The 16,184-nt window shown below is 39.6% G+C and overlaps 1 protein-coding gene across 1 annotated transcript in view; it reads left to right on the top strand.

Annotated features, from left to right (window-relative positions):
• CSMD1 (CUB and Sushi multiple domains 1) overlaps window positions 1–16,184 on the top strand; it is a 1,578,457-nt gene that overhangs the window by 1,443,059 nt on the left and 119,214 nt on the right. Inside the window, exons 47-48 of the mRNA XM_081517452.1 lie at window positions 3,491–3,637; window positions 10,542–10,730. Of these exons, the coding sequence (XP_081373578.1) occupies window positions 3,491–3,637; window positions 10,542–10,730 (336 nt within the window). The remainder of the gene's footprint in view (window positions 1–3,490; window positions 3,638–10,541; window positions 10,731–16,184) is intronic.

The following is a 16,184-nucleotide window of genomic DNA, read 5'->3' as shown; positions in this document are numbered from 1 at the left end:
CCAGGTGGTGCTATTGGTAAAGAATCTGGCTGCCAATGCAGGAGACACAAGATATGTAGGTTTGTACTATAGGTCAGGAAGATCCCCTGGAGGAGGAAATGGCAACCCACCCCAGTATTCTTGCCTGGAATATTCCATGGGCAGAGGAGATCCATGGGCTACAGTCCATGGGGCCGCAAAGAGTTGGACACGACTGAGTGTGTGTGCGTGCGTGCACGCACACACACAGACACATACACACACATGACTCAAGTAGTGTCTATTCCTCAATTTTAAAACAAAATAGGACTTAAGTCATTATAGAACTCAACTGAGAAAGGCGTCAAAATACAGATGGTGGTCTTCACTTGTGCAAAACTTGCTAATTTTCACCTTAATAAAAGAGATGGTACTGCTGTTCATTATAGGTGTGTATATTTTTAAAGAATAATCCTTTTGGAAAGTTTCTTACATGATAAGCAAAGACAAGAGATGAACAATGATTAAGGATTACATATTTGATTAAGAATATCTAAAACTTGACTTGAGTTCTGTCATTAAAAATGACATTTTAAAATTGTATAAATTCAGTTGAATTTATTTCCCAGTGGCATTTCATTTTAAAATATAAATTATCTCTTCAAACAACAAGTAAAACAGCACAGACAGCAATTGTCCATGGTATTCTCCAGGCAAGAATACTGGAATGGGTTGCCATTTCCTTCCCCAGGGAATCTTCCTGACCCAGGGATTACATCCGAGTTTCCTGCGTCTCCTGCTTTGGCAGAAAAGCCATGAAGGTTCTTAGAATTTGAGATGGCATCAAGGGGTGTCCTGGAGGAGACCTTAACGTGTGGATGCAGCTTCTGAATTCAATAGAGTGACTTGTCCCAACAAATAGTGTCAGGTCATGGTGATGAGAATAATGCCAGTTGACTATTAACTATGTTAAGTATTTGCTTTGTTTTTTTTCAATTTCTAAAAATTAAATATACAGAAAGGTGGTTTTTTTTTTTTTAATGTATATGGGTATGGACTCATTACTTGATGTACTGCATTTTAGGATTTTGTCAGATCTATCTTGTGTATTTTTTTTTCAAAGAAGCAACAAGTTCAGATCAATTTAGGAGCTCCTCGCACACCCAGTTCACTTGCACCTCTCCTGGAGGCATTTAATAGTGTAAAGTGTCATGCATGTGCACGTTTCATGGTTCATTTCCTATCTCTATCAGACTATCAATCTGCCTATCTACTACCAAGTATCATCTCCTGTCTGCACTCACAGACATGAACATTCACACACAGTTTGTATATTGTACACTTTTGAATGTTTACACAATTGCTATCCTATTATATTTATTTGCAAATAGATTTCACTTCTCAATATCATTTTTAAGCTGTGTAGAATTTCTTTGAAAACACTTTTAATATCTTTTTAAACTCCAAACCACAAGGTAGAATCTAAATTTTCCTATAAAAATTGCTAGAATAAACATTTTTCTATACAAACAACACTTGTGCACATATTCTGGAGTTTATAAAAATATAATTAAAACCTACAATTGTATTGGATGTTACTAAACTGCTCTCCAAGGTGATTGTACTAATTTTTACTTTCACTGCTGCTGTTTAGTCACTAAGCTATATCCAACTCTTTGTGACCCCATGGTCTGTAGCCTGCCAGGGTCCTCCATTCCCAAGCATGAATCCTAGAGTGTGTTGCCATTTCCTCCTCCAGGGGATCTTCCCAGCACAGGGATCGAACCCATGTCTCCTACATTAGCAGATGTATTCTTTACCACTGAGCTACCTAGGAAGCCCATATAGTCAAAGCTATGTACAGATGTGAGAGTTGGACCATAGAGAAGGCTGAGCACCAAAGAATCAACGCTTTCAAATTATGGTGCTGGTGCTCTCTCTTCTTGAGAGTCCCTTGGACTGCAAGAAGATCAAACCAGTCAATCCTAAAGGAAATCAACCTTGACTATTCATTAAAAGGACTGCTACTGAAGCTGAAGCTCCAATACTTTGGCCACCTGATGCAAAGAGCCAACTCATTGAAAAAGACTCTGATGCTGGGAAAGACTGGGGGCAAAAGGAGAAATGGGGCCACAGAGGATGAGATGGTTGGATGGCATCAGTGACTCAATGGCCATGAATTTCAGCAAACTCTGGGAGATATGAAGGACAGGGAAGCCTGGAGTGCTGCAGTCCAGGAGGTCACAAAGAATTGGACATGACTCAGGGACTAAACAACAGTACTTTTACTAGTATTCAACTCCCTATATCGATTCAATGTTGCATATAGTAATAATAGTGGGAACTATTTTCATTTTTTAAATTACTGCCATTTTATAAGTAACTTTTTCACTTCAAGTATTATCTATTAACAGCATATATATCTGAAATTATTTTGGTTGGCTATTGTTTCTTTTATTATTATTTTTTTTTTATTTTAAATAAATTTATTTATTTTAGTTGGGGGCTAATTACTTTACAATATTGTAGTAGTTTTTGCCATACATTGACATGAATCAGCTATGGGTTTACATGTGTTCCCCTTCCTGGACCCCCCTCCCACCTCCCTCCCTATCCCATCCCACTGGGTCATCCCATTGCCCCAGTCCTGAGCATTTGTCTCATGCATCGAACATGGAATGGTGTTCTGTTTCACATATGATAATATACATGTTTCAATGCTATTCTCCCAGAACGTCCCACCCTCACCTTCTCCCTCAGAGCCCATAAGACTGTTCTATGCATCTGTGTCTCTTATTCTGTCTCGCATATAGGGTTATCGTTACCATCTTTCAAATTCCATATATATGCATTAGTATACTGTATTGGTGTTTTTCTTTCTGGCTTACTTCACTCTGTATAACGGGGTCCAGTTTCATCCATCTCAATAGAACCGATTCAAATGTATTCTTTTTAATGGCTGAGTAATATTCCATTGTGTATATGTACCACAGCTTCCTTATCCATTCGTCTGCTGATGGACATCTAGGTTGCTTCCATGTCCTGGCTATTGTAAACAGTGCTGCAATGAACATTGGGGTACATGCGTCTCTTTCAATTCTGGTTTCCTCCGTGTGTATGTCCAGCAGTGGGGTTGCTGGGTCATATGGCAGTTCTAGTCCGAGTTTTTTAAGGAATCCCCACACTGTTCTCCATAGTGGCTGTACTAGTTTGCATTCCCACCAACAGTGTAAGAGGGTTCCCTTTTCTCCACACCCTCTCCAGCATTTATTGCTTGTAGACTTTTGGATAGCAGCCATTCTGACTGGTGTGAAATGGTACCTCATTGTGGTTTTGATTTGCTTTTATTATTATTATTTTTATGAGGAACTGCATCTGTTGCTTTATTTATTTGGAGTTCTCTGTCTCGTTTGGAACTAAATAGCTGTATATTGTACAGTTAGACTCCAACTTAATCAAAAGCTAAAAGTAGTCTGTATTTTGTAGGTGTTAATTCATATCATCACTTTTTTCCTTTTTTTGATTCATTTAGGGTCTTCTGGTCAAAGTCCTCTGTTAGTGGTCTTGAGTGGAAACCGTACTGAACAATCAAATTTTACAAGCAAGAGTAATCAGTTATATCTCCGCTGGTCCACTGACCATGCAACCAGTAAAAATGGATTCAAGATTCGTTATTCAGGTCAGTAAGTGAAGTTAAGGTTTAATATAAAAGTGTTTTAAATATAAAGGTTCTGCATTAAATGTTAAATGTTTATACTATAAACCTAATTTCTAAAAATGAATACGTAACTTCAATAGAAATATGATGAAATCACTCTGAGTGATATCTCTAAACTGTGTTAGGGAAAATAAACTATCTGTTGATTAATATTAATAAATATTTTTTGCTTGCATCATAACCCATTGAATTGCATGCCACTGAAAGCAGAGATACTTTCCCCCAAAATAAAATAATATAATATAACATAAATGTATAATAATATAAATAAAACATATTTTAATTTTAAAATATGTTTAAAAGCTAAGGAGACAAACAGGAGGAGATAATTGCATTGCATTTAATTTTATAAGTAATAATACCATCTTATGATTAGTACCATGTCTTTTTATTGATTATATGTTTGTATGTCTCTTTATGTGAGATACTATATATATAAATACATACACACGCGTAACCATATACAAAATAAATGTTTACATATATATTTCCTTATCAACATTTAAAGGACTTTGTTTTTTCCCCATATAGTTCATTTATTTTCTGTCAGTAGTTTTTTATATTAATTAAATCAGTTAATATACTTCTGAGAGATTAGATCCTCTCAATGTAGCTAGCCCAAAACCTCATGTTTACAATGCCCTACAAAAGCTATAGACAGACAATCTAAAATCCTCATATTTTAATTACTAAGCAAAATATCTAAACTTTTCTCAGTGTTACTACGATATCCATGCTAACAAATGAGGTCCATTTCCCAAGGGAGATAATGCCCAATCTATGCATTTCATGGAAGAGTGTAACTCCCAGGGGTTGCTTATTCCAAGTCTGTTGTACATTGTCAGTAAAGGGCAACATCCTGTGGGCAGAGAAAGGTCTTAGTAGTTTTAAAAATATTTTTGTTCTCTCTGATTGGTAGGTATCATGAAATGACAAAAAGCATTGAAAAAGCATTAGTGTTTTGAAATGTCTGTTGATGGAAAGACAGAGGATGTGAAATTCACTCATGTTTCCTCTATAAAGTCTAATAAAACATGCTTAGATCTTTGTTTTCCCCCTTCACTAAAGTAGCCATTCAAAAAGCTTATCAACAAAGAGTTCACAGTTGAAATCCTTTCATTGGAATGGGTATTGAGATCATTAGGACAATGACTGGATTTTGTTGATCAAATTCTTTGTTCTGAAAAATAAATACTCAAGCCTGTAGAATTGTTTGAATTTATTTCTAATGAGCAAAAATGGACATTGCAGGGGAAGTCATAGTGAACATAATTTATCTTGTTTTATCTGTGGCAAATTACTTAATAGCCTGATGGTGTGATTACACCTTGAATTCTGTCACTCAAAGGATATTTTCATTCATTATGGAACAAAATGATTCTCTTTATTGGGAAAGCAGGAAAAAGAAGAATTTAAAGACAAGGCTATAAACTGTTGTTTTGTGAGTGGATATATCTATGTATCTCTCTATAGATATAGATACAGATAGATCTTTGAACAGATTTTAAGTTAAAATTCAATGATGGTTCAATGACCACTGCTAGGAGTCCATCACCAGTAGTTTTAGAGCAGTGATCCCTAGACAATAGCATGTGAGCCAGGGAGCTACAGCCCATAATATGACCACTTGTTGTACTACAAATCCTTGCCTTATGCACGTCAACTCTTGGTCATTGGGTGTAAGAACCACATAACTGACAAACAAAACACAACAACAACAAAAGCAAGTGCTTGAACATCATGGTTCAAGTCAGTTCAATAAACTGCTAAGTGATCGTTGAGGTACTCATGGTCATTCACTGTTAAATCAAGGGCGTGAATGTGTGCTAAGTTGCTTCAGTCATGTCTAGTTCTCTGTGCCCCCTGGATGTAGCCCACTAGGCTCCTCTGTCCATGGGATTCTCCAGGCAAGAATACTGGAGTGGGTTGCTATGCCATTCTCCAGGGGATCTTCCTGACCCAGTGATTGAACCCACATTGCTTAACTCTCCTGGCTTGGCAGGTGGGCTCTTTACCACTAGCACCACTAGGGAAGCGCATTAAATCAAGTACCTGGAAGTTGATAAGTTGTAGGCTTCCCTTGTGGCTCAGCTGGTAAAGAATCAGCCCACAATGCAAGAGATCTGGGTTTGATCCCTGGGTTGGGAAGATTCCCTGGAAAAGGGAAAGGCTACCCACTGCAGTGTTCTGGCCTAGAGAATTCTGTGGATGGTATAGTCCATGGGGTCACAAAGAATCAAACACAACTGAGTTACTTTCACTTTCAGTGTTGGGAGAGTCAGAACTACAGAATGTGTGTTTAAATACACCCAGACCCCAGCAGAGCCAGCTGCACCCATGTCTTCCATCCCCGATACCTCCTTGACTGCCACCCTCCATTACCTGCTCTTCCAAGGCAGCACCAGCAGAGTGCAAGAGTTTGACCCTGGTCCTTTTAATTCTAGCATGGCCAGAAATCAAACAGGCAGGACCCCGTGTTATAATCTTCCCCTCTGTTTTCTGTGCCATGTATCCTTGGGCTTCCCAGGTGCGCTAGTAGTAAAGAACCTGTCTGCTAATGTAGGAGACTTAAGAGATGTGGGTTCGATCCCTGGGTCAGGAAGAACCCCTGGAGAATGGCATAGCAACCCACTCCAGTATTCTTGCCTGGAGGATTCCATTGACAGAGGGTCCTGGAGGGCTACAGTCGTTGGGATCTCACAGAGTCAGACACGACTGAGTGACTTAGTATTCTCACCATGTCTCTGTGTTTAAGCCTCTCTGTATCTTCTTCTAGATGAGTTAGAAAGGAACTAATGATGATAGAAGAAATCTGTCAGTAGGAAAGGAAATAGTTATTGGACACTATCAGTTCAGTCTCTCAGTCATGTCCAATTTTTGCGACCTCATGGACTACAGCAGGCCAGGCCTCCCTGTCCATGACCAACTCCCAGAGTTTATGCAAACCCATGTCCATTGAGTTGGTAATGCCATCCAACTATCTCATCCTCTGTCGTCCCCTTCTCCTCCTGCCCTCAATCTTTCCCAGCTTCCCAGTCTTTTAAAATGAGCCAGCTCTTCGCATCAGGTGGCCAAAGTATTGGAGTTTCAGCTTCAACATCAGTCCTTCCAATGAGCACCCAGGACTGATCTCCTTTAGGTTGGACTGGTTTAGTCTCCTTGCAGTCCAAGGATCTCTCAAGAGACTTCTCCAACACCACAGTTCAAAAGCGTCAATTCTTCGGTGCTCAGCTTTCTTTATAGTCCAACTCGCAAATCCATACATGACTATTGGAAAAACCATAGCTTTGAGTAGATGGACCTTTGTTGGCAAAGTAATGTATCTGCTTTTTAATATGTTGTATAGGTTGGTCATAGCTTTTCTTCCAAGGAGCAAGCATCTTTTAATTTCATGGCAGCAGTCAGCATTTGCAGTGATTTTGGAGCCCCCAAAAATAAAGTTTCTCACTGTTTCCATTGTTTCCCCATCTATTTGCCATGAGGGGACTGGATGCCATGATCTTAGTTTTCTGAATGTTGAGTTTTAAGCCAACTTTTTCACACCCCTCTTTCTCTTTCATCAAGAGGCTCTTTAGTTCTTCTTCGCTTTCTGCCATAAGGGTGGTATCATCTGCGTATCTGAGGTTATTGATATTTCTCCCGGAAATCTTGATTCCAGCTTGTGCTTCATCCAGTCCAGCATTTCTCATGATGTACTCTGCATATAAGTTAAATAAGCAGGGTGACAATATATAGCCTTGATGTACTCCTTTCCCGATTTGGGACCAGTCTGTTGCTCCATGTCCAGTTGTAACTGTTGCTTTTTGACCTGTATATGGATTTCTGAGGAGGTAGGTAAGGTGGTGTGGTATTCCCATCACTTGAAGAATTTTCTAGTTTGTTGTAATCCACAGAGTAAAAGGCTTTGGTGTAGTTAATAAAGCAGAAGTAGATGTTTCTCTGGAACTCTTGTTTCTTTGATGATCCAACAGATGTTGACAATTTGATCTCTGGTTCCTCTGCCTTTTCTAAATCCAGCTTGAACAGCTGAACGTTCATTGTTCACATACTGTTGAAGCCTGGCTTGGAGAATTTTCAGCATTACTTTACTATTGTGTGAGATGACTGCAATTGTGCAGTAGTTTGAACATTCTTTGGCATTGCCATTCTTTGGGATTGGAATGTAAACTGACCTTTTCCAGTCCTGTGGCCACTGCTGAGTTTTCCAAATTTTCTGGCATATTGAGTGCAGCACTTTCACAGCATCATCTTTTAGGACTTGAAATAGCTCAATTGAAATTCCATCATCTCCACTAGCTTTGTTTGTAGTCATGCTTCCTAAGGTCCACTTGACTTCTTTCCAGGATGTCTGGCTCTAGCTGAGTGATCACACTATTGTGGTTATCTGGGTCATGAAGATCTTTTTTGTATAGTTCTGTGTATTCTTGCCACCTCTTCTTAATGTCTTCTGCATCTGTTAGGTCCATACCATTTCTGTCCTTTATTGTGCCCATCTTTGCATGAAATGTTCTCTTGGTATCTCTAATTTTCTTGAAGAAAGAAAATAAGGCTCAGTTGGACCCTATAGAGTTAGACAATTATCCTGCAGTTCCTCTGTCTTAACAGACTGAACTGTGACAAAAACCACACCCCTAGAACCATGTGGTCCCACTGCCCCTTCAGGAGCATTTCAGACTTTATCTCTAAACTTGGCCAGGGTCTACAGTCTGCTTGGTCTTCCTACATTTTATTATTATTTTAATTTACTGACACAATAATTCTGGGTAGTTGATAGCTGAGGTGCCTGATTATACTCATACCTTCCCTAAACCAAATATTTTGGTCATTCAAAACTTTAAACAGATAGTCTCAAACAACTGAACACAGGAAATGCCATGACAAATAGGACACGAGTTTCTTCTAAGAGTTAGTGGATTTTATCTTAATAAAAATGAGTCCGTTAAAAAAAAAAAAATGAAACAGCACTTCAGAAGACCCTCTGGCTGAGACTATTCTCTGAGGATGCGTCTCACAGGAGTATGGTTGACAGCCCAGCCAGACACACAGACAGCACTTCTCGGCAATGCTGTGACGTGAAGTCTTCAGAAGGTTCCTTCTGAATTTATTTCTAACGAAAAGTTTGGCATTAGGCCTTCAGACCTGCATGTGTGTGCTTTCTGTGTGGACCCCCCACAGGGGAGTGGGACATTCAAAACCTCTTCTTTCAGAAGGAACCCTCGATTTCCAGGACTCCACAGCTTTCTTTAGTTTAGGATTTTATTCATCTGAAGGGGGTTCATAGGGTTTTATGCTGTGGTGAAACTGGTCTCGTAAGAGTAAACAGAGTTTCTTTCTCGAAATGTGTAAATAAGATGCAGAGTCATTTAGCCACTGAAAGGTTAGATTCTATGGAGACTGACTTTCACAATTCCTGTCTCTAATTTTTGAAAGTCTCCCTGCAAATGTGATGATTAAAGCTATTGTAACATGGTCATCAACATGAAGTAGTGCATTTTCTTCAAAGATGGTATTAAAATCCCACGTGTTAAAAAGAGGCTACCTCATAGTACAATTCTCAGGATTCATTTAACAACAAGGAAAAAATTAATGGCCTTGATTGCAAGATACTATATTCTTAAATTTTCTCCATTTTAATGATATATATATATATATATTTTTTGGTCAGAAAGTCAGAATTCCACCACCACTTTGAGTAACAGTTGTAGATGATCTAAACCTCAAACTCAAGAGACTTGACCCTTGGGTCTAGATTTCTTGGATTTTTTTTTTAAATGATAACTTTTGAGTTTTTTGGATTATTTATTTATTTAACTTTTTATTTTGTATTGAAGTATAGCCCATTAACAATGCCGTGACCATTTCAGGTGCAGAGCAGAGTGACTCAGCTATACATTTTTTTGATTTTTAATTGATTTTTTTGACTTTTTTTTTTTTTAGAAGTTTCAGATCACAGCCAAATTGATAGGAAGTTCCAGAGATTTTCCCTGTACTCCTTGGCTTCTGTCTCCTTGTTCACATCATCAACAGAGGCTACATTTGTTAACCTACACTGACACATCATTATCACCCAAGGCCCATAGCTCACACTGGGTTCACTTTTGGTATTGAACATCCTGTGGATTTGGACAAATGTAAAATGACATTAACCCACCATTGTGGATTCACGCAGGGTATTTTCACTGCTGAAAATTCCTTTGAGCTACACTGTCCTTCCCCCATCAGCCTCTGGAAACCACTAATCTTTTTACTTTTTCCAGAGTGTTACCTTTTCTAGACTGTCATAAGGCTGCAATCATGCAGTGTGTACCCTTTTTAGGTTGGCTTCTTTCACTTAATCATGTGTACTTAAGGCTCCTCCATGTCTCTCCATGGCTTTTGACAGATCATTTCTTTTTAGCCTTGAATAATACTGCATTGTCTGGATGTACCACAGTTGGTTTATTCACTTACCTACTGAAGGGCACCTTGGTTGCTTCTAAGTTTTGGCAACTCTGAATAATGCTGCTATGATTTCTGTGTAGACATAAGTTTTTAACTCCTTTGCATAACTGCCAAAGAACATGATTGCTGGATCGCATGATGAGAGTGTGTGTAGTTTTGCAAGAAACTGCCACAGTGTCTTCCAAAGTGGCTGCACCATTTTGGATCCCATCAGCAATGAATGAGTGTTCCTCTTGCTCCACACCCTTGCATCCACATCCACAATGCTTTTGTACTTGAAGATGCTTTAAGTAAAGTTTCTGTATAAGTGCTGGTTTCCCACTGCTTTAACAATAGAGAGACTCTCTTTCAAGTATATGTCTCTTACCAAGCAAAATGCAACATTTATTTATGTGTTTATGTATGTGTGTTTGTGTGCCCACAGCACCTTACTGCAGCTTGACCCACACCGTGAAGAATGGTGGTGTTTTAAATAGGACTGCCGGAGAAGTTGGAAGTAAAGTGCAGTATTTCTGCAAACCTGGGTATCGGATGATTGGCCATAGCAATGCCACCTGTAGACGGAATCCAGTTGGCATGTATCAGTGGGATTCCCTTGCTCCACTCTGCCAGGGTAAGAAATGTGTTTTTATTCCCAAACATGAGTTCAGTTTACTGCTCTAATATTAATCACAACTTACCGGAGCTGTGATTATGGATTAAAGGTAAGGGAAAATTGAATGTGAGTTCAAAAAAGTACAAATTAAACTTTCTACTAACCGTGCAAACACTTCTAACATTTGCAATAGGCTTGATTGAGCTTTATAGCCTGAATTCATAGGATGGTTTGAACATTCACTAGATACTGTGTAAAGTTATCTTAATGCTTGACTTATATTTCATTTTGAAATTAAAAACTGTGTTATCCCACTTAGAGTTTTCTTGACAGTTGGATAAATTTTAAAAAATGAATTACTAAAGCTCATTTTCCCTTCTCTTAAATTAAAAACTCATATTCAGAGCCACACACTGCATATTTCATTTTCTTTTGGTCACTTAAAGCTAGGACTTGTTAGAGTTGATTTCAATATCTCATGCCTTTTTCCCCATTTTATCTCCCATATGCATAAAAATCATATTTCCCAATAATGCATTTTAATTTTAATTGAAGACTTTGAAGTCATGAAATTGTCATAGTTTTGTCTTATCAAAATTTATATGCATAATGAAATATATTGGTCTTTGATAGCTAATTACATTTTATGAATGGAACCTCATATGGATATCCTTGTTTCTCAGCTTTCATTAGATATTAGACTTTCTAGTATTGCTCTCTGTGACAATAATATCACAATGTTGTATGTCTCTTTAACCACAAGAAGTTAATCAGGCACATAGCCTGCATCATTTATGTTGTACCTCCTGAAATTCTTCTTTAATGTAAGATAAATATAAGATCCAATGAGTTTGTTTCATTAGGAATGATTTTCTTTTTTCCAAGAAGAGTTCTTTTTCTTTCAAAAGAATAAATGCTTCTCATTTTCTTTAAATGTTTCATTATTCTCTGCCTATGAAGTAGGATTATTGCTCAGAGAACAGCCCCCTGGGCTACCTGTCCTTGGCACTGGGATCAGAATGCCCAGGACGTAAGCCATGACCTAAACAGCAGAGCAAACCAGGAAAAGGGCTGAGAACAGAATTGACACGAGTTCCCAAACTCTGACCTCTAGGGGCTGAGTCCCTGGACAGGACCCTGAATGGACTTGAAAACTGGAATCAAGCAAATAAATAAGTAGACAAATACCCCTATATGGCACTAGGAGCCCACTTTTAATATCCATTTAATTTATTTATACATTTAATATATATCTAATATTGTAATATATTTTTTAATATTTCAGCTGTCTTCTGGAGGTGGTATAGTTTTTTCTCAATGGTTTGAACATCATGCTTTTTATTCTGATAGAGGGACAAACACAACTCACACTTTTCCTACCTGCACTAGGATGTTGGCTTTTCTTAAAAAAAAAAAAATGTGAAAAATAATATTTTGAAATGTTTGCTAAAAATGCACCATTTAGTAACTGAGTGAGGTGTAAATCCGAGGGTCAGCATAAGGTCTTTTCAGGCTCCAGTGGTAGTTTCATGACCATGAGAGTGCTGCCTTAGGACCCCCAGCGGGATACCTGTCCAGGCAGCATTTGATCAATACTTTGTGGAGAAATATGCACATTAATGACTTTCTAAGATAGGTATTTGAGAATGATTTTGTTTTTCTTTTGAAGATGATACATCTTCTGATAGAATCTTTTTTTAAAAATAAATTTATTTATTTTAATTGGAGACTAATGACTTTACAATATTGTAGTGGTTTTTGCCATATATTGACATGAATCAGCCACGGCTATACATGTGTTCCCTATCTCGAACGCCCCACCCACCTCCCTCCCCATCCCATCCCTCTGGGTCATCCCAGTGCACCAGCCCCGAGCACCCTGTCTCATGCATCGAACCTGGACTGGTGATCTGTTTCACATATGATAATATACATGTTACAATGCTATTCTCTCAGATCATCCCACCCTCACCTTCCCCCACAGAGTCCAAAAGACTATTCTATACATCTGTGTCTCTTTTGATGTCTTGCATATAGGATCATTGTTACTATCTGTCTAAATTCCATATATATGCGTTAGTAAACTGTATTGGTGTTTTTCTTTCTGACTTACTTCACTCTATATAATAGTCTCCAGTTTCATCCACCTCATTAGAACTGATTCAAATGCATTCTTTTTAATGGCTGAGTAATATTCCATTGTGTATATGTACCACAGCTTTCTCATCCATTCATCTGCCGATGGACATCTAAGTTGCTTCCATGTCCTGGCTATTGTAAACAGTGCTGTGATGAACATTGGGGTACATGTGTCTCTTTCAATTCTGGTTTCCTTGGTGTATATGCCCAGCAGTGGGATTGCTGGGTCATATGGCAGTTCTATTTCCAGTTTTTTAAGGAATCTCCACACTGTTCTCCATAGTGGCTATACCAGTTTGCATTCCCACCAACAGTGTAAGAGGGTTCCCTTTTCTCTGCACCCTCTCCAGCATTTATTGTTTGTAGACTTTTGGATAGCAGCCATTCTGACTGGCGTGAGATGATACCTCATTGTGGCTTTGATTTGCATTTCTCTGATAATAAGTGATGTTGAGCATCTTTTCATGTGTTTGTTAGCCATCAGTATGTCTTCTTTGGAGAAATTTCTGTTTACTCTCCTTTTCATAGACTTTTTTTTTTAATTAGTTTATTTTCTATTTTTTAACTTTACAATATTGTATTTGTTTTGCCATACATTGACATGAATCCACCATGGGTGTACATGTGTTCCCCTTCCAGAACCCCCCTTCCGCCTGCCTCCCCATCCCATCCCTCCAGGTCATCCCGGTGCACCAGCCCCGAGCACCCTGTATCATGCATTGAACCTGGACTGGCGATTCGTTTCACATGTGATAATTTACATGCTTCCATGCCATTCTCCCATATCATTCTGCCCTCGCCCTCTCCCATAGAGTCCATAATACTGTTCTATTTATCTGTGTCTCTTTTGATGTCTCGCATGCAGGGTTATCTTTACCGATTGACTAAATTGGTGTTTTTCTTTATGGCTTACTTCACTCTGTTAAATAGGCTCCAGTTTCATCCATCTCATTAGAACTGATCGAATGAATTCTTTTTAATGGCTGAGTAATATTCCATTGTATAGACTTTCTACTGGTGGCATCTTAGAAGCACACAATTTTGATAGAAAAGCATCACCTGATAGGCAGGGCATCCTAATCTCCCTATGTATCTCCCTATGTCTGGTTCCTGCTACATAAAACAAGATCTTTGTTTTGAAAATATGTTTATTTATGTATTCTGGCTGCACTAGGTCTTCATTGCTTTGTGCGGGCTCTCTCTAGGTTTAGCCAGTGGGGACTACTCTCTAGTTCCGGTGCTCAGGCTTCTCATTGTGATGGCTTCTCTTGCTGTGGATGGAGCATGGGCTCTAGAGCTTACGGGCTTCAGTAGTTTTGACACGTGGGTTTAGTTGCCCTCAACATGTGATCCAACCAGTGCCCCTGGCATTGCAAGGAGAATTCTTAACCACTGGACCACCAGGGAAGCTCTCAGAATTGTGGAGAGGGTTCAAGTGCTCAGACAGTCCTGGGGGGCAGGACCCAGCAAACAGGCACCCACACTGTCCATTGCCTGTGAGTGAACACATGCCACCAGCCAGATGGGTGTGTCATTGCAGAGAACCTCAGCTTGCTTTTCTTCCTTTCCTTGACCTTGTAAATTACTTCTCTCAGAAAACCTGTTACTGGTTTTTATGCTCCTTGATAAAGCAGGGCATATCTTCTGCCCTTCAGGCTTCATTTCCTGCCTTCAAGCAAGAGGCTCCGCCAGGCAGCTGTTTCCCTTATCAATGCACTCATCTTATTCACCTTGAAAGGATGCTAAATTAGAACTGAAATTTTCTGTATTATCTCAAAGATCCAGCTAAACTGGTGCCTCACAGGGCTCGGCTTTCAGGTCCCCATGTTGCAGGGAGAGTAACTCTTTATCTCAAAGCCATGATTCCCAAAGCCCTTGTGAGCCAGAGCCCTGGTTTGGACTTGATGTTGTGGGTTGTTTATGATTGTGTTCTGCAGGCGATGAAGCATAAGGACAGCAATCATTCTCGTAAATGATATGATTGAGCTTCTGTTCATACACTCCAGACTTTAAGATGGAAAGATATCGTCGCCTGCGCTCTGCTAATGTGCACTAATGTAAAGGCTGTGGGCAGAGTGAGAGATGAGTGGGCTGACAGAGTGGTTCCTTGTTTGTCTGCTGTGAGCCAGATGGTCATCATCATATATTCTTCGTTTAAAAATGTTTCCCAAACCTTTTAAAATACAAAACCCATTTTTACCTGGCACACTGTACAGAAACCAGCCACAGGCTGTTTCTGCCCTGTGGGGAGGTCTGCTGACCTCTGACCCAAATAATGTGCCAGGATCAGATCACAACACAAGGGTAACTCAGCCAGTGTCAGATATCATCTATAGTTTTCAAATTACATCTCAAGCATTTTACAGAAGGTGTATAATATACTCTATCATGTGATAAAATCCGCTGTGTTTATTCATCAAGTTAAATGATGCATTTTCTCCATCTATGTTTGGCACATACATCACTAAGCTCCACGTTTCCTGTCTGTGTCTGGATCACGGTGGATAATAAACACAGTAGTGAGTGCAAATGTACACAAAGGGTAATTTAGTGTAATAACAGTAGTGATATGAAGCCCTGGATCTTCCTGGGCAAGGAACTGTGCAAAGTTTGCAGAGTCCTCATTTCTTCCTAAGAGAATCCAGAGTCCTATCAACAAGAGCAGCTAACAGATCACCTGTGTGCACTCCTGTCAAGGACACCCCCGTGACACTGCACAGGAAGTGCATGCTCAGAGCACACAGCCAGACACAGAGAACTCACAGTGTTCCCAGAAGCCCGCAGAAGGGCCTGGGGTTTCCCTTTTTATTCTGGAGGGACAAGTCCACACTGAACGTTAGAAGTGTCACTGAGTTCCTCCAGCTTCTGTCCCCAGGCTCTTGGTTTTTATTGACTGGAACTTCATTTCTTTGTTCCCAAGAAATGGCTCTTTCCTTTTTAAACGTTCCCACCTTGTCTTCTTATGACTCCTCCTACAGTGCTCCAGGAGCAGAGAGGTGGGGCCAGCTACTCTCTGCAGTGTCCAGTGAGCAGTGGCTTTGCCCCTCAGTGACTGGTCCGGCGCTGCACATGCCAGGCCACTGCCTGTCCTGGTCATCAGTCATTTGTCTGTCGACCGCTGGGTCCCCTCCTTGCCGGAGCTCTTCTCTTTGTTTCAGATGATTGTTTTTGTTGTCCTTACTTGGGCTGTGATGTGCTAATTATTTTTGAGAGTTCTAGAGCAGCTAAAGATGCTTCTCAACTGAATCCTGAATTCCTGCATTGTCCATTTCAGAACCACAGTGTTCTTCTTATGTTGCCCATCTTTTTGTGGTAACGTCTGTACACACAAGT

The sequence above is a fragment of the Giraffa tippelskirchi genome, chromosome 8 (assembly GCF_054371585.1).
Source record: "Giraffa tippelskirchi isolate mGirTip1 chromosome 8, T2T-mGirTip1v1.2.pri, whole genome shotgun sequence".
NCBI lineage: Eukaryota > Metazoa > Chordata > Mammalia > Artiodactyla > Giraffidae > Giraffa > Giraffa tippelskirchi.
This window is presented reverse-complemented; position numbering and strand designations above follow the sequence as displayed.